The following is a 20,572-nucleotide window of genomic DNA, read 5'->3' as shown; positions in this document are numbered from 1 at the left end:
TAAAATTAAAGTGCATACATGTATACGAGGAAGAGAATAAATATTCGAAGAACGCTAAAAGTCAAAATGAACAAGTAAAAGTGCACGAGGAAATATATGTGTCGAGAATTAAAATTGAAGTACATACGTGTATACAGAAGAAAATAAATATTCAAGATTATGACATATGTTCACGGGATTTATTAATTTCTAAAGAACATGAAAAGTCAAATGTGAACAAGTAAAAATGCATGGAGGAAATAAATTTGTGTAGGAGAATCAAAATTGAATTGTATACGTCTAAACATGAGAAGAGAATAAATATTCAGTAAGAACGTGAAAAATCAAAAGTGAACAAGTAAAAGTGCACGGAGAAAATAAATGTGTCGGAGAATTAAAATAAAAGTTCATGCGTCTATATATGAGAACGGAATAAATATTAATTATTATGACATATATCCACGTGGGATAAAAAAATAACTGGTTAAAGTGTACAAATTATATAGCTTTTGATACAAGCATTCATTGATAAAAAAATAACTGGTTAAAGTGTACAAATTATATAGCTTTTGATACAAATATTCATTATATGTATAATTTATAAAGCCTTTAGTACAAGCAGTCAATGCTATGTTGGTCCTCTTCCACACTTATATATATTAGAAATTTGCACCTGAAAAGAAAGTTCAGGGGTTATTTCTGAAAAACTAAATTAAAGGAGGCCTTCATGTGCTTATTTTTTTTTATCTTCACTGAACAGACTTATCATCTTTACTAATTACAAGAATCGCGTTAGATCCCGAGTTGATTAAATTTCTTAAAATAGGAAAGCAAAAACCACCGACGCGGGGGAAGAGAATAGATTAGTCACCATCTTCAACTCCCAGCTTCAGATCTAATTAAATCAACTCCACTCACACATTCCCACACAACATAAAAATCCACATTAATTCCCGATTATTCTTCCACCTAAATTGAATTGAAATCCACATTTCCAAATTTGCATATGTAGTAACTATACAGATTCAAAGCAGAATATTTTGGTGTTTTCACATTGGATCCATTAGGAGAAGAGATCTGAAAAAAGATATGGCGGTTGCAGTTCGAGGAGGGCGGCGTAATTTCTTCTCATACCGAATCTTCGTCTCCGTTATGTTTACTTTACTCTTTCTCGTCACTCTATCCGTTCTCTTCTCCTCTCACCACGGTTCTGTACGTTTTCACTCTCCTCTTAATTACTTGAATTCTCATTTGTTGCTGTTGCTTATGCATATTGTGCTCAATGCTTCTCTACGGATTTTCGTTAGAATAAATGTCTAACACAATGCATGTTGCCTCTACAAGCTTGAAGATTACATCTTTTTCCTTAATAAGTAGTAGACTAGTAGTTGCTATTATTAGATAACTTGATTTTAGTTTGATGAGGTCATTTATTTAAGGCGGAATACATTTATAGCTCCTTCAACTTGCCATTAAAAAATTTCATTCAGACACTTGAATTCCGGGTATGTTCCCATTGAGCATCTGAACAACAGCCATTACGTGTTAAGAATTCATCACCAACTTAATTAATATCTAAGATATTTTGTGAAGAATCTACAATAATTAAGGAGTTGTAGAGAATAGGGAGGAGCACTCTAGAAAAAGATATTTCTAGAGAAAGTTATAAATATCTCTCTCACCAGATCTTTCCATCTCCACCTATAAATCATTTGAGTTGTAAGCAAGCGAGTTAGAGGAGCTCAAGAAGTGAGGGCAAGTAAGGTGTGATCAAGTAAGGATTGTGTGCTCGAGATAAGAGTGTTGCTGAAGCAAGCAACAAGTGAGTGATCAAGTGACCAATAGTAAAGAGCAACAAAGAGAGTTGCTAGAGTGTGAGTGCAAAAGAAAAAATTAGTGTAAGAATTGTAAGACCGAAGCTGGTCTTTACTTTGCAATAATAAAATTCAAGTTGTGCCCGACTATTTTGCCCGACGATTCTCAACATTACGTAGATTGGTTAACCACTTAAAAATATGTTACCTCCTTTAATTACACGCATTAACCTCACTAAGTCGTAAAACCTCATGCTTGTTCCAATTGAGACTGATATGTATAATTAAAGTATGTCACATGTTGTATGCGGTTAACTTATCTACTAAGAGGCTCTTGAGAACACACTCAAAAGTTTTTTTCAAAATTTGGATCGAAAATGTCTAATAGGAACAGTTTATTGTTTGTTCAGGTACTCAACTGGAACAAGTAGTTCGAGTGTCTTAATGAAATATACTGGCAAGTTTAAGGGGTTGTCGGTGTATTAAGCCTTTCTTTAACTTCTTTCTCATAAATGTCCATTCTCCATGGATAAGGCATGTTTTATAATTTCCGTACATAGTATGTTTGCTGAGATTCAATCAGTTTAGATTTAGGTACATTGAAGTATGTAAATGGAGAATTGAGATTTGTATTGTTGTCAAGGTTACCTAGAAATTGACTGACATTTGAGCATTTGTAACAGACTACTGGGAATGCATATGTGCATCGGTCATTTGTGGCGCTGAGTTCAGATCCATTGAAGACTAGGTTAGGTTTAATACATAAACAAGCACATGATCATATAGCGCTTGTGAATGCCTATGCTGCTTATGCAAGGAAGCTGAAGTTGGAGATTAATAAGCAGCTTAAGATGTTTGAAGATTTGGCCCAGAATTTTTCTGATCTTCAGTCGAAGCAAAATTACCGCGCAAATTTGTTTGATACTGATGGACCCTTGGATGATGACTCTTTGAAACAGTTTGAGAAAGAGGTTAAGGATAAGGTTAAGTTTACGAGGTTATTGATTGCTGACTCAAAAGAGTCTTACGATAATCAGTTGAAAATACAGAAGCTGAAGGACACGATATTTGCTGTTAATGAGTTGTTCGTGAAGGCAAAGAAGAATGGACATTTTGCAAGTTTGATTGCTGCTAAATCAACTCCAAAGAGTTTACATTGTCTTGCTATGCGGCTTATGGAGGAGAGAATCTCACATCCTGAAAAATATAGGGATGAAGACCCGGAGCCTGAATTTGAGGATCCTACTCTGTATCATTATGCCATATTTTCAGATAATGTAATTGCAGTATCCGTGGTTGTGAATTCGGTGATAAAGAACGCAGAGGAGCCATGGAAACATGTGTTCCATGTTGTTACTGACAGGATGAATCTAGCTGCAATGAAAGTATGGTTTAAGATGAGGCCCATTCAGCAAGCGCACATTGAAATCAAATCTGTTGAGGATTTTACATTCTTAACTTCTTCCTATGTTCCAGTCCTCAAGCAACTTGAGTCCGCAAAGCTGCAGAACTTTTACTTCCAAAACAATGCAGAGAATGCTACGAAAGATGTGAACAACATGAAATTTAAGAATCCAAAGTACTTGTCGATGTTAAATCACTTAAGATTTTATTTGCCAGAGATGTATCCAACACTTCACCGAATTTTGTTTCTGGATGATGATGTTGTGGTTCAGAAGGATTTGACTGCATTGTGGACAATTGATTTGGATGGGAAGGTCAATGGGGCAGTTGAGACTTGCTTTGGATCTTTTCATCGCTATGCCCAGTACTTGAATTTCTCTCACCCTCTTGTTAGAGAAAAGTTCAATCCTAAGGCGTGTGCCTGGGCATTTGGGATGAATATTTTTGATCTTGATGCCTGGAGGCGTGAAAAATGCACTGAGCAGTATCACTACTGGCAGAATTTGGTGAGCTGTTTTATGCCGTACCTTTTATCTTTTCATGTTTGATTTTTTTGGTCAGTTCATTATAGCTTAGAGAACAATAGGCTGAATTAGAGAATCTGATTGAGCTAGAACTTATTTTCTTTTATCATATATCCTATTAAGGAATCTGTTCTTATCAATTATTTCTTTTAATTAGAATGAGGATCGGACATTGTGGAAATTGGGAACACTTCCAGCTGGGCTGATGACCTTCTACTCGAAAACCAAATCACTGGATAAGTCGTGGCATGTACTTGGCCTTGGGTACAATCCAAGTGTAAGCATGGATGAAATCCGCAAGGCTGCTGTTATTCACTATAATGGAGATATGAAGCCTTGGCTGGACATAGCCTTGAACCAATACAAGGAGCTATGGACTAAATATATTGATTCTGAAATGGAATTTGTGCAGATGTGCAATTTTGGCGTGTAGAGGAGCACACTGTTATGCCTCAGCAACAATGAGGCAACAGAAACTAAAGCACACTCACTGTTCATCTGAATACTTGAAAAAATATTTTCATCCAGAGCAAAGCTCAGGCTGTTGATTCTGTCTACGGTATCTCTCTAATTAGTTGTCTTGTTATTTATTGTAACTTAAAAAAGTTGAAATGAAGCTCAGTTTTTGTAGACAGTGAAGTGATTCTTTTGTAACGGACTTTTAGCACGTACAATGGGTTCAGTGACTAATTAAGATTCTGAAACCATTAATGCACTTATACAAACTGCTACTAGTTTCTTTTTACTGGCTGAAGTCTGTTGTGGAGATTGCAATAAATGAATTGCTTTTAATAAGCGAGTTGCGAAAGGGAAGTTTTGGATAGGATTGCAGGGCTTATGGTGTTCTTGGACTCAACCACCAAAATGTTCTTAAATTCTCAAGTATTTCCAAATAGTGTCATTTGTGAGAGTGATGCTGGTTGTGGCATTAGATAAAATGAACAAGGTTTACTCAAGATTTTTATCCTTTTCCTTTTCCGTTAATTCATTATTACTAATAAGCTAGTAAAGGCAGTATTAGTCCTCTTGGGATTCTGCACCTCCCCTGATATCGTTTCGCATTCATTAAAAAAAAATTAAAAAAATTGTTCCATTTGCTGCTTACAAGGTGATCTCAGCCACACCCGGGGTTCCTCTTACCACATGTCTGCATCTTCCCAAATGTTTGCAGTCACTATAGGTTCGTAATTCTTCCACTTCTACTTGTTTCATCTCCTTCTCTGCTCAATCGTATGTTCCTTTCAATCTGATCTCAATCTATTTCTCGTAGAGTTAGTTGGGTTATCATGTCAAAACGTTGCGTATCTCTTCTTTCAAATAATAGAAAAGGGAAGAGATTATCAAAAAAAAAAAAAAAAAAAAAAAAAGGGAAGAGATTAGTTGTAAGAAATGGATCATGCAAGACATATTGTTGATTCGGTAACGTCCTTGTATAAAATCTATCCTCCTTTTCTTGTTCTTATTATGCTATCATTTATCTTGGTTATCTATCATGATGTAAATCTTTAGCAAGTACAAGGAAAAAATGGCTGCCTTAATATTTTTTAAAGTGCTCTAGATTCACAAAATAGAAAGTCAAAATGCCAATCAATGCATGTTTTATTTTATCAATTTAGATAGCTGTCTCCTTGGTGTGAATGTTAGTGAATTTAGACATAATTTGAGGTAGGAGATAACCTAAAATTTATTGTATAAGTTCAATAACACTGAGCATTACTGCGCTGTAAACTACTGCATTTATAAAGGCTAGACAGGCCATAATGATGGTGGTTGGTAATTCTACCATGGCAGTATGCAGTAGGGAAGCAGAAAATTCTTTATTTTGTAAGTTTTGAAGTTTGCTCTTGCTACATTAGTGTCTATCGCTCAATGACTGAAGATAGATATTTTACAAGTTCAGCAAAGATAAGAGACTAGGCTGTGAATTGAAAACAGAACACACATTAGGGTGCAAATGCTAAGAGATCGTGGTTATAAACTTCTAATGATATGATTTTGTGCTGAAGTACGTGTTGAAGATCCAAACTTGGTTCTACTAGTACCCTTCATAAGGTTCAATTTGTAAGAAAACTATCTTGTCTGTGTTCATAGGCATTTCTCCATCTCAAATTAGATGTCTTAGTACGGGTTTAGACGGAGATTAAGGAGAATTTGTTTACTATTTGTGTGGTGCCACATACCAGCCATTCTTTTAGGAATGCAACAATGGGGATGTCGATCTAAAAGGATACTATATACTAGTAAATAGTTATAATACTAATAGGTGAATAACCCCCTTGGAGTCCTTCCTCTCTCTGTAAAAGAGCGAATATAAAAGGATGCTGTAGTATTGTTTATTTAAAGATCTGCGTCTTATTTAAGTCTTACATCTTGCTTTTGCTAGTGTTAGTAATTAAACCACCCCTGATTGGCGTACTGTACAACGTATAGTAGAAATTTGAATATCCCAGAACATTGTACACAGTATAGTAGGAAACATGAAAGAGTAGACTGGGGGAATGTACTGTCGGGGAATGAGGAACGTCAAATGTGTGCCACTATTGTGCATTCGCTGTGTGCTTTACTTTTTGAAAAGCTATTCAGAACTCATTCCTTAAACTATAGTATTAAAGTGGGATCCATCTGACTCACCATAACATGATTGATCATGAGCTTCGAACGGCTGCGTCTAAACACATTAGTAAAGCATATTCTTGTCACTTTTTATCAACAGTTTGACATCTCTTAATTAACTTCTATTTTTTAGACATGGCATCTGAAGTGAGGCATCTACTTAACTTTCCACGGCCATTTACATTTAGCATCTACCGGGAAATTTCAGAATTAGAAAAAGGACCTTGGGTTAAACCCAAAAGGTTTTCTCGTACTATATATCGTTTCTTACTTTCTTTTGACCAGTTAATGACTAAGAAACAACCACCTGAAAACCCACTAGTAATAATAGTTCTTGTGAAGACAATGAATTTTCAGCTCAATCCAACTTAAAATATAAGGGGAACATATTCCCTCAACAAGTGTAAAACACTTTGACACTCTCGTTTCCCCTCTACGCTCGATACCGAAGATTTAAGAAAATTGACTATGTGTTTACCTTAGTCACAAAAGCCTGTTCAAGAGCTGAGAATTATCCAATAACATATAGAAGAACATGATTCATTCTCTCAACTATTTTAAGACACTAAGAGCTTTCTTGATTTGATACCACTTTATTAATATATATATATATATATATATATATATATATATATATATATATATATATATATTTTTTTTTTTTTTTTTTTTTTTTTGGAGCACACCATGAGGGATCTAGAGAAAGGAAATGGGGGAGGGGACGGTGAGTCTCACCAGAGTTGCTTCCTGCAGCTAGGATAAAATGTAACAAACAATTACTTAGGCTTTGTAGACGTTGTTTCCCAATACACAGAACTCTAAGTAATGGTAGTACAATCTATCTACCATAATATGATAATAGCTTTGTATAAAACAATTGGAAATGCAAGTAACTAAAAGGAAGTTTATTATAGAAGGTCAAGCAAGAGATGGAGTGGCCAAGTAGCTAGGCTTGTCATCACCAGCCATGATGACCACAATCTTTGGTTTCACTGTCTCTATCATGTCAATCTGGTTATGAACATTTGTGGGGATCATCGTCCCATTATTCTCTCCCCTTGAGATTGGCGATGAATTACGCGATATCTTTCTACAATAATGTGCGCAGACGAGAAGCATGAGTGCTACAGAAATGAGTAGAAATATAAAGGCTAAGCCTCCAAAAAGGTAAGGGACTGTAGAATTCCATCTCCAGACTGAGCAAGAATATGGGCTATTACAGTTTGAAGGTCTCATCTATGATCTCAATGTGTTTTTTAAGTGTGGAGTTTTGGTGCGGGCGTTATGGTTCTGCAAATTATTTACCATCTCTTTTTTAAAGGTGAGAATTGAGGATGTTAAGAAAGGAAGATTCTAAAATGTGCCCTTTAGATTCTTCTGAACAGTTGCGAGAAAATCAAAGGGATATAATAAATTAAGAGTAGTCCATTGAAAATAGCAAAAGTGAATACAAAGGCACTTGCAGAATTGTAGTTCCGATGTGTGCTTTTTCTTCGTCACAAGTCATTAAGTTTCTGATTGTGAATATTTTACAAGAGCGCCATGAGGTCTCGTGTTAGGTATAGAGCACAAGTTGCATCATATATAGCTTTAGCATATAGATTGGTGTACATCGCACACCTTGGGGTGCGGCCCTTCTCTGAACCCTACTAACGCAAGATGTTTTATACATCGGGCTGCCCTTTTATATAAATTTTGTACCTACGGAATGAAATACATTAACATACATGTATATGTAGAATAATTTAAACAATAATGATCGTAATGATCTCTTTTGGTAGCTACTGGTATGCCATGATCCAGTTGGAAAGGTGATAAGACATTTTACTTTCACTTTTCATTACAAAAACGAAAGAAATCGTGAAATTGTGGTCATATCCTATCACCTCTTTAGTTTAGTTGTCACTCCTCAGTAGCTCATCTACAATTACTATCATAAGAAAATCGCTCCTATCTCTCTAAAACATCAGCCGACGACGGGACAACAATATCTACGCACTAAATAGCTACGGATGTTGTTTGATATTGATTTCACTTAAGGAAAGATAATTTTTCACTTCAACCAATGAAGTTAATTGTTTGCTATATGGTCAATAGTAAGCTTTAGGTTTTATCTTACTCTTTAGGGGTTCACTCTTCTACCTCTAAGTTCCTAGCTATGAGTTTGAGACATTGAATACACATTTCCCCAACTTATGTAGTTTATTCCCCTCTGGAGCATACACATTTGAAGTAAATTGAAATGAACAAACAACTCAGGAGATGCCTTTTGGAGATGGGGGCTATATTTAGAAGGCGCATGTGAGGTTCAGATTCGGAGTCAAATTGAAGCTGGCTATGGCCAATGAAGCCTCTCTCCTTAGAGCTCCTTTTCAAAATGGTCTATTGAACTTTCCCTAGTTATGTTTTTTTATTCACCAAGGGTTGACACAATGACGACACTCTCCATTTCTTAACAAAGTTTGTCCTAACCTTTACTTCTAGATTAGCAATGAATGGCGACACAAGAACAATTATCTCAGTCTCAGAGTAATAGAAATTAGCAATATATTTTTAGTTTATTACACCAAAACTATAAAACTACTACTTTTTTCAACAGCAAAAAAATATATAACTATATATGTCACAGGAGATAACTTGATCAACTCAGTTTGAATAATATTCATGTGGCACCACTTTAAAAAATTAAAAGAACCATTCATAAGCATAAAGTTGATATTTTGTAAGGTGAGATTATCCTGGACGTATGGTCAGATTGAACTTGACAATGGTTAGAGCATTAATTATCGACTTCCTGTTAATGTATAAAATATCTTATTCAATTAGATACACTATCTTTCTGGGCCAATATCTAGATACGTAATCAATAATGGCGCTTTAAGGTTCAGCGTCAAATATAGGCGTCTCATCGCTTTTGATTAATATATGTTTTTTCGGGACTTTTGATTAATAATATATACTCGTCCCCGTTCAGCCGTTCTTATATACATAGTGTTCCATTATACACAAAACGTAGAATGTCAACTTGATTTATATATGCAAGTATTATATCCAACAATTAGTTTAAAAATAAGTTTGATGGATAAAACATTAAATTTAAATAGTTAAACAAAATAAATTGTCAAAATACTACTCTCTATGTCAAAAAAGAATGATACATTTTTATATTTAGAAATAATTTATCATAAATTTTTTCCTTTTATCCTTAATAAAATGATTTAAAACAACACAAATATCTATGACTTCTTTTGAACCATAAATTTTAAAAATCTTTTTTTTTCTTAAACTCCTATATCACATAAATCAGGAGGGAGGGGTATAAATGCGAAAATGATGTCACTTGTTCTTCGAATATTATTAAGTACAGTTAGTCGGTAATTAATTTCAAGATAGGAGGGGTATACAAATGGGATGCAGAATATTATATAAAAAGATATGAGGTGCTTTAATATTATATAGGGAAAAAAATTATCAGGTGGTTTTTAGTTGTTGACCGGGAAATATTGTAGTGTCGCGGCGCCCCGTTGAAGTAGTAGGGAATATCCAATGGAATATATGCAAAAAAAAATTGAGTACTACAATATTGCGTTAGCTAATTGTGAGTGCCACATAATAATAAAAAAACAGAGCTTCCCCTGACAAGTGTTCTTTTCGTCCTTCAATGCTCGCAGTAGCGACACGCATGGCACTCTCTGTTCATATTTGCCTTTTCCCTATTACTATTTTGAAATTTTTTAATCTCTCTTTCCTCGTCATAATCTACTCATTTATTCGTGTTATCATTCGTTTCTCACTTTTTGGCGTGAACCGTTCGCCGCATCCCTATCCATGTTTCCACAAAAAGTTAGTGTTGGCATTTAATCACAACCGCACTAGTGTTGCTTTTTTCTTCTTCTTCTTTACTCATATGTCAAATCTCTGCTCTCACTTTAAGAACGAGCTGTGAATTAAAGTAGCCAAATAAACCTTACTACTATACCCTGTAAAAACTTTGATTAAATCCAAATTTCAGAGCTTTAATTTTCTTGATAAAGATAAACCCCACAAGTAAGGATGGAGCTAGAGGGGCAGGATTCATCCAAAATCCCTTTTTTTTTTTATTTTTTTTTTTTATATATAAATAGTTGATGATGAACTTTTTTTTCTAGGTGAAAATTCTGACTCCAGTCGGTCACTGTCTACGAGATTAGAAAAAAATGGAAAAAGACACCTCTCTGCCGTCAAATTTGTAAAGGGGGTCACATCAAAAAGAAAATTATTGGGTTCACTATAGATTTATAGTTTGCTCATAAATTAAATACCCAATTCACGTTAGTTTCAGCTTTGACTACCAGAACAAAAGAGTAAAAAAAGGTGAAGACCTCGATATATATATATCATCATCTTGAGTAATTATACAGAAAAAGATGGTGTTTGTTAATTAGTTAGCATAGCAAATCATAAACTCTGAAACTGATTATGCCAAAAAGAACTCATGGTCTACTATTTCTCAACTTTCTCTGTTTTACATATATTCCGAAAAATTACAAAAAGAACCTCAGGCTTACAGCAAAAATTTCAACTAAATACAGTGAGTTAATCACACAGCTGAATCAGTAGGAACTCCGATGTGGGACGGTTTGTGATCACCTGCCATGATGACGACGATCCTCGGAGACATCTCCACAGTTGTACTGTTTGGCACAGGACATGCAGATTTCTGCTGGTCGGACGAGGAAGAAGAAAGACGTTTATGGAAGGAACAAGCAAGGACTATAAGTGCAACAACAATGAGAAGTAACATTATTCCTAAACTTCCAAATAGGTAAGGAAGTGGTGATCTCCATCTCCAGAATGATGAACCCATTGATGCTGTAGTTGTATTTATATCTCTCATTACTCTCTCTCTCTCTCTCTCTCTAAATTTTGATTCTCTGTTATTCCAGAAAGAGTATACAAAGCACTAGGCACTGATGCAGACGATGGCAATTTTTAGCTACTTTTATAGAGGTAAACAACTTGAACTCAAAGCCCCACCTTCCATGAAATTGCTAATTTGCCACCAACTTTATACTCTGTCTCCTCTCGGCTAAATACTTATTCGCTATTTATACGAAATCAACTTTAAGTTACTTAGTCAAGTAGTTTAATGAGTTTAAAAAATAGTGCTAGTTAATCATAATTAATAGGCCGTTTGACCAAGCTCTTGTGAGGCCAAAGAGACTTATTTTAAAAAATTTGAGGTTTTTGGAAGAAAATATATGTTTTCGGTGAGCAGCAGAAGCTGTTTTTTTAACCTAAAATAAGTGTTTTCTGGGAGTAGCAAAAACTTTTTTGATGAGCTAAAAAAAGTAGTTTTGAGAAAATATACTTAGAAGCATTTTTTAAACGTTCTGTCAAACACTAATTACTGTTCAAAAGTGTTTTTTAAATTGATTAGCCACATATAAACTTCTTCTCACCAAAAATGCCTTTGAAATAACAGTTACAAAATAAGTTGATTTGAGAAACTTGACTAAATATGCTATAAGTGATAATTATCTACATTCAAATACACATCATGTATATCCATTAGCTGGTGTAAACACTTGGTTTGGTTAAGTTTTTACCAATTTATATTTCTTTTAGAGATAGTCTGATATGGAGTTAAAAAGAACTAATTTAAAAAAGTGACATGATATATTTAAGGCGATAAAATTTAAAGATGATTTGATTTGTTATACATAATTAGGAAATTATAAAAAATAATAATTATCTTTTTATTAGATCAAAGGTAAAATCAGACAAATAAATTGAAGTGGAGGTAAGTAATATTCTCTTAATGCTTCATACGATCCGGTTTTGATTTTGTTTTAACATGTGCTTCCATTAATTCCTCACTATTCAAGTTTCAAATCACGTTAATCTCATTTACTTCCATGGTTATAAAGTGAATTGGACTTTTTCTTCTTTCCCATTAGGCATTAAGTTACAACTTTTACAGATATAAATAACAAATATAGGAAGAGATGGAACAAAGACACATTATAGGAAGAGATGGAACACGGTAGAAGAATTGATTGGGTTGAGATTCGAGTTAAGTGTACCAATTACAACTTCCTTTTTATATTACACCACTTTTTAGTTGTAAAGATTAAAATTCCATCATAAAGCTGATAGCCCTTTGACTAAATTAAGTAGTAAAACTTTTATAAAACTATTCAGATGAACCAAGACTATTTCAGATTTAATGACAGCACCTAAAGATCAACTCATGATTAACTACCATACGATGCACTCGCCAAAAATAGGAAAAGGAAAACAAATAAAGAAAAGAAAAATGGAAATAACAAGGCTAAATTAGCATGCATTTCTACCCTTAAAAAAATGTTAAATTCTGTTTCCTTTCACAAGTTTAGAAAATTTAAACACAAGAACTGGTTATTAATAAACCAGCTCATGGAATTTGGCTAAGGCAAACCACTTTTTGCTATGCCAAGAAGCATCAACACGTGTCATTACAGTCTTTTGGTACTTAGTACGTTTAGCCATTGATGGATCTCTCTAGTTTTTAAGTCTAGATTCGTGCCCGTCTACCTATTACTCAATAGTGGAGCCGAATTCAAAAAAATATTAAAATGAGATGAGTATGAAAGAAAAAAAAACAGACAATAACTAGGCTAGTACAATTAATTCTAAACTATTTAATTTTCATAAATCTTATTATAGTGCTTAGCGACGGAAACATATTTTTCACTAAAGAGATTCATAATATAAAAAAGTAAATATATAAAAATACCAAAAGATTAAACATCTACAATACATGCATAAAAAATAATTTTGAGTTTATAACAGTACCAACCAATTAAATTAAGTTAAAAGACATGTTGACCACATGTATGTGATAAATGCGCCCCCAGCTTTAAAATAGTTTGGGTGGGTAGAGATATGGGAAGAATTGAGTAGCAGATATGGACTTAATAATCGTTACACATTTTCCATAATGTAGGACTGGAGAAGAAATTAATTAGTGTAAGTGTCTGCCACTGAAAGATAGAAGTGGAGACTTCTCCTTTAATGTTGATATAATGTCACATTTGAAACGGACTCTCTTGGTGTTGGTGGTATATAATTACTGTAACTCACTAGGGATAACGATAGATCATGAGTCATGAGACGCAATACCAAGTTTGTAGACATTAACATCCCAACATTTTCAAGTGCTCAAAAATTACGTCTAGTTTATTTCACATAAATCTGACATTGCCGAGCCACCGCATTCTACCAAATCAACTCAACCCACAAATATTTATCGTATAAATGATAAAATTAGTCCATAAAAATATTACTCCGCTTTATTTAAGTTGGATAGATGGGCGGATCATACTTTCATGAAGAGTCAACTTGGACGCAGTTCAAGTCAGCTCACCTAAAGTTGCACTGATTTTGGCTAAATATGTAATCCAAAAAAAAAAACTTTTCAAAATATCTAAACAATTTTTTTTCTGTTTGAGTTGTTATATATAGCAAAAATAAACAGTTTTTTTTTTTTTTTTTTAACAATTAAACAAATTATAAAAATTAAAAATTGACTAGAATTGAACGAGTTAAGCTATATGATTTAAACTGCGGTGTCTAACATAAATGGTTTACATAATTGGGACAGGGAAAACCGAAGAGACTCGGATCAATAAGTCAATTACCATCAACTTTAAAAAGTTAAATGAGCTCACAAAAGTGTCTAGTTGTTTAATAAATTAACAAAGTGGATCAACTTCTAATAATTTTCCACAGTGGGTATCGAATAATGAGTTCATACGTTCCCCTTAAAAAGACAAATGTGGTAGTGTAACTTCCTCTAATTGACTTATTGTCCCCACATTTACAATGAATTTGACATACACTACTTTTTACTTGCTCCTTGGTCCATCTTAAACCACTTTCAAAAGTAAGTTCATATAGATCACTTCAATGATGCGTTAAAGAAAAGAATATATTGAAAAGTGCAACCAATTTCTCTAGCCTTCCTGATATAATGTATAGACTTATCCAACACGGCAACACGCCATGGTAATAAACTATTTTACTTAACAGAGGATATGGTTTTCTTTTAAGGATATATCAATATGGTTTTCTTTTAAGGATATATCAATCTTAAAGAAACAAGAATTCCACTTAAAATAGAAACCAACTTTCTGGATGAACGGTGAAGTCATCAACACGTTTGTTTTTCACACAGACGAGGGATATTGCCGTGTAATGTGTGCCACCTTACATTATTGTCAATCCAATATGAAATTGTTATAGATGTTTCTAGGGTTATAATTTAAAGTTCGAAAAATATCTGCGGTTAAATAGTCCATTTCTCCTCTTTTCCTCTACCCTACATTTATTTTTTTGTACTTAATTATTCTTAATTTCTAGCAGCTTTAAGTGAAACAACATATAGGAGGAGAAAGGACGACATGATGTTATCATTTTGGCTCAATGAACAACAACCGGAAAATAATTGCACATCGGTGATCAGTTTGACCAAAAAGTAGGTGATAAAGGGGATAAAACTAAGTCATTGGATTAGTATATATGTTAACTTACAGATTTTTTTTATGTTATTAGTGTATTTTAAGTTGTTATAGTTGATAAGATGTTTTTTTTTTAATTACTAATCCACCCCCTTTTATAAAATAATCTATAAATATATTTTAGATGAGTTAATAGTGTAAAAATTACTCTACAATATGTGTAAGAAAGTTTAATGCCTACACAATAAAAGTTGTGGTCGAGGTTGTTATTACGAACATTTCACTTTAATTATAATAAATTAATATAATTTGATTTAACACTGAGAATATCTATATCTATTATTATAATTAGAAAGGTGTTTTATTTTTAAATCAAAATTAAAGGGAAAAATAAGAATTTAATTACAATCCATGATAAGTATTTTTGTCATCATCTACTAATTATTTATTGTTCGGCCATCTTTTTCTCTCTTTTGCGTGAACGGTTTGCTGCATCCCAAAAAAGTTAGCACTAGTAGTATTGTACTATCTTTCCAGCAATTAGTACAACACTCAACGTGAACTCTTCTAATTAATTGACGTTCTCACTCAATCATTCATCTTCACATGGTTCATACTGCAGTGTATCGCTGAGGTTAGAGAAAAACTCCTATGAAAATAATCAAATATACAATTAACACAGAAATTACGACGATTCCCTTTATAAAGAAAATAAGCTTTAATTTTCTTAATGGTAATTAAGACACATAAGTTAAAACGGAAGGACTAATACGTTTTGTTATAAGAAATTTGAAAATTATATTCTCGAATCAACACAGAAATTAATTAATTACTCTAACCTCATATAACTCCGATTTCATTCACATGAAGGAGTATTGTTTTTACATATCCCTTAAAACTATAGAAGAAAATTACAAATGAAATCCCAGGTTCTAATAGATATATCTAGAGCTAGCAAAACTTTTAGATAAAGGAGGAAGAGATAAAAAAAAAAAAAATCAGTCATAATCAGAAGGTTTAGCAGATGAAGTAATTGGAACACCGATGTGAGTGGGTTTTTGATCGCCAGCCATGATAACGATGATCCTAGGAGACATCTCCGCAATTGTAGCACTGTTGTTAGAAGGACTTGTAGATTTGTCTTCATCGTTAGATGACCGATGTTTATGGAAGGAACAAGCAAGCAGGACAAGTGCCACGGTAATGAGTGCCAACGTTAATCCTAAACCACCGAATAGGTATGGAAGTGGTGATTTCCATTCCCATACTGAAGTTCCATTTGGACCCATTGAGGGGGTTGGTGATGTTGAATTTGTTTGTAGGTCTCTCATAACTCTTTTTCTCTCTAGAACAACAAAAATGAAGATGACTCAGATGGGAAATACAAGCTGAACTTATAGAGGTAAACAACTTGCGCACCAAGCAGTACACTATATGAAATTGCTAATATGCCACTAATAATAGGCTAGCTACCACTAAATAAGTTTCCCTTTATACTATTTTGTACAATGAATATAGTATTTTGTTTTACGAAGTTTCTTGGAAATTATGGATGTTTCTTCCCTTTTCGTTTTCGAATATTAATTTTGTACTCATTTTTGTCACTCTTACTTCATTTTCGCCTCACTCTTGATATTTCGTGTCAAAATATAATGATTGATTAGTGGGATATGAGGTTTACAATTTTTAATTTTTCCTATTTAATAGTAGTACACGACCGCGTAAAATTGATAAATGACGCCTCAGCTTTGATTTTTTTCCTTAAAAGTTTTGGGTGGATTTCATATAAGCTTCTTCTTTTTTCTTTTTTGGTAATTTTTCATATAAGCTTCATGAATCATGATCATATGTTTTTTTCCATATTGTAGCACAGGAGAAAAAAATAATTGGCACAACTGCTACTTAAACAAACAAAAAGAAAAAAAAGAAAAAAAGAAAAAGAGGAGCCTTCTAGCTTACACACAATGTCATTTTGAAGCGGATTGTTTAATTAGCTGGCATATTACTGTAACTCATTATGCATCTGTCATCATGACTCTGATTCATGCCATAACAAGTTTCCGTACGCTTCATTCCAACATTTTCCAACTGCATAATACCTTTATCTCTATTGATTTCACACTTTTTCAGAAAGAAAAAATTATGTCCGACGTTTTATAATTTAAATAGAAAAAAATGACCTCCAAATATTTTTTCTGCTATTTTTTTTTTTCATGTATCATATTCAACAGGTTCATTTGAATAAAATTATATAATCAAAATAAGTTTTACGAAATAAATTTCATTTTTACGTTACTGTTAATAATTTAAATTATTTACGCTGTCATCAATTATCAAAATGGCTCATCTATGTTATTGTCGTTATCAAAATGGCTCATTCATGCCATTTTTCATTAACATCGGTTTTATAATACCAAATATAATATGTGGCCTCCAATTAGAGATTCACGTTGTTTAAATAAACCAGCCCAATTTTAAATCTCAAATTAATAAAAAAATCCAACCCAAATTAGTGAAAAATGGCATGAATGAGCCCTTTTGGTAACGGCGATAGCATAAATGAGCCAAACTATTGACGAGTGACTTAAATGAGTCATTTCCGATAGTTCGATGACATATTTGGGCCTTTTTCGTAAGTTTTATAATAGATCATAAATCTGATCTCTCCTTTTCTAATTTTCATTCCAAAAAGTTACGTTTCCGAGCCACCGCGTTCACCAGCCCCAAACGAAAAACCTTCTACCAATTATCTTGTACTTTTGTCTTTTCTTTTCCTTGTCAACAAGAGAAGAACTTGTCATAGATAGTAATCATAGTTCAAGGATTTGAAGTCTTAAAAAGAAGAATATGCGCTTAAATTAAATGAATTTCGGTGAGAAACAAGCAGAGCGAAATAAGCATAAGAATACTATGAGGATGTTTGGCTAAGCTTATAAGCTTATCAAACTCACTTATAAGCATCTCTTGACTTATTTTACGTAATTGATAATTACTCAAAGTGCTTATAAGCTAAAGTTCAACAAAAGCCATAAGTTGTTCATCCTCAAATTATGATTTTTCAGCTTATAAGCACTTTAAATTTGACAAACTTTTTTATTATTTTATCCTTGATATTATTTCAAATTTTAAAAATACCTTTTCCATGACAAAATCCCCAACGGTCTCTCCATTCTATATTCGTCGTTCATCCTTTTCCTTGATACTTAAAAATTTATGATTTTTTTGTAAAAAAAAAAAAAAAAGGAAAGCTATTTTAGCCATTTAACCAAATATTATCTTTTTAACACAATTTTACAAGACACATCTGCCTGTTTTTATTAGTTTAAACATTTTTATTCAAACACATAATGTTGCTTGCTTTATTTTTCAACATGCTTTGACTAACAAAGAACACAACTTCGTTACTCAACAAGATTGTCAAAATTTCATCTTTCCGGTTTGACAAATCCCTTGAATTATTACACTAAAAACAATTAATGACTAATGCACTGTTGAGTTAGGGGCTGGCATAAGAATTGACGTGAATAGGGAAAAGTGAACTAAAAGAAAATACTAGACACCAGAAAAGCAAATAAGCAAAAGTGTACTAGGAAAAAAAAAAAAAAGGAACATGAAAAAATCCAGCAAGGAACAGGGAATACGAACAAGATATAGCTAGCAGGAAAAATTGAAGTACAATGTCCACTTATGATTACAACTTGGAGACTCAAGGAAACAGAAAAGACTCAGGTCAATAAGTCAATTACCATCAACTTCAAAAAAACTAAAATAAGCATAACCCCAAAAATGTGTCATATTAGTAAAAAATTAGTGAGTGGAAGTGGGTAATGTCAGATTATTAGTTTAGGTCTTCCACTTAAAGAGATAATAAAGTGGCTGTGGCGTAACTTCCTCTAATTGACTCATTCTCCCCTCTCCCGTCTCATTAGCAGTAAATTTCACATTACTACTTTTTACTTACTCCCTTGTCCATATTCAAGAACGTTGCTTTCAGTGGAGCATAGCAAACATTCTGTTCTGGCGTTCCTAGCATTATTCACAAAAAATAAATAAATAGGAATTTATTACGAACTTCATCGCTAATTTATCGTTGAATAGCTCATAGATAACATAATTTTTTATATAATTCGCAGTTAATATGTCCTTAAATAAGAGAAGCAGCGAATTTTTCTATTTAACTACAAAATTTGTCCATTGCTAGTTCCTATTTTTAGTAGTAATTGTTTGATTAAGCAATATATACAATGGTCATATGCATGTGATAATCTTTGTGTTATTAATACTATTTACTTACAAGTTATTAAAGACCAAACTAGAAATTAAAGCCTATATATAAGGGGTGAAAAAATTAATCCATAAAAATATGACTTGTTAAATCTGCTCAAGTTTGGGTGGCCGTTTAGTGACTGCCTATCTATTAACTCAGCCAATCTATCTTGACCTCGCAAGTTTGATCTCCCTAAAAGTTGGACTAATTCGGGCTAAGTTTATAGTCCAATTTGATCCAGGAGAGACTTTATCAGAATATTACAAATAAAACTTCTTTTACTTGATATATTAGGTGTAACCATTATAAAGACAATTTTTTTAAACTTTGTTTGATGATTAAACAAAATATAAGCAAGAAAAGAAAGAAATTAAAACTCATTTAGAGTTCAACAGATTAAACTATAACCCAATATTTTTCTTATCTTAACACATCCTATCTTAGTCCAAGTAATTTTGGGCAAAATAACTCACTTATTTCAGCCAATTATAACCCGCTTAAATTCAATCCGAAGGGCCTATTTGTCATCTTGACTATAATCCTAATCAATTGTCTTTTCCAAATACCTAATCCATATGCCTCCCCGCTCTATACAAGTTGATGCTTTCATTAATTTGCTAAACAAAAGTGCTGATCTACTCAGTAACAACTAAACATGACATTGTCTTAAGGATAAAAATAGTAAAATTAGTAGTGAAGTCATTACCAATTGGGTTTCAGCTAGAATGAAACGATGTTGCCATTTGATGTACTGCGTTACTTGTCATAGTATACTTTTAATCCAATAAGCTATAATTAGATGTTTGTGGGGTTAAAACAACGGGCGGTTATAATTCCTCTTCCCTCCACCGCGCCTTTATTGTTTCGTACTATTTCCATATTAAGAAACCAATTCTATTGGCAGCTATGTTGGGGAATATTACTGATTTAAAGGCTAAAACTAGATATACTAGGTAGGATAAAAGAAGACACTATGTTATCATTTTGGCGATATGAACATCAGATTTTGCGGAAATAATTGCAACATATGTAATAATGTAAATTTGACCAGAAATTAGGAGTATATCATTTTCAGCAGTGACGCCGCTGGACCGCTGCTTTAAATGATGACTATATATTGACTCCATTACGCAAAGAAGTGCCCTTTAAATGACTTATTTTTCTTGTCCAAAACTTTTTGTTTAATATCATTCCAGCACTCCCTTTCCTTTGCCTTAATTAAGTGCAATAATTAGGTTATAATTGCGTCAAGTTAATGTCTTTCAGAATTCACTTTGTATTCTTCACTAGAATTTAATGATCTAAATATAATGTATGGGTTACAAAAAAAATGTTCTAGTAAGAGGGAAATGGCTAGTGGGGAAGGCATACCAAAAGTGCTGGAAGTAATTGGCTGGAAAGCTAGATTTCACCTCGCCTTCGCTTGCTAATAGCTAGTATCAGCTCAAGGAAAACAAAATCCTTATAACATTAGAACCTAGACTAGAGAAT

The 20,572-nt window shown here is 33.2% G+C and overlaps 1 protein-coding gene across 1 annotated transcript; it reads left to right on the top strand.

Moving 5' to 3' along the window:
- Window positions 1-746: 746 nt before the first annotated feature.
- On the top strand, window positions 747-4,466 carry LOC132046977 (probable galacturonosyltransferase 9). The gene is made up of 3 exons (XM_059437836.1): window positions 747-1,191; window positions 2,477-3,703; window positions 3,879-4,466. The coding sequence occupies exons 1-3, from the start codon at window positions 1,069-1,071 to the stop codon at window positions 4,152-4,154; spliced, it is 1,626 nt and encodes a 541-aa protein (XP_059293819.1). The 5' UTR covers window positions 747-1,068; the 3' UTR covers window positions 4,155-4,466.
- Window positions 4,467-20,572: the final 16,106 nt, after the last annotated feature.

Source organism: Lycium ferocissimum, chromosome 2 (assembly GCF_029784015.1).
Source record: "Lycium ferocissimum isolate CSIRO_LF1 chromosome 2, AGI_CSIRO_Lferr_CH_V1, whole genome shotgun sequence".
Taxonomy (NCBI): domain Eukaryota; kingdom Viridiplantae; phylum Streptophyta; class Magnoliopsida; order Solanales; family Solanaceae; genus Lycium; species Lycium ferocissimum.
This window is presented reverse-complemented; position numbering and strand designations above follow the sequence as displayed.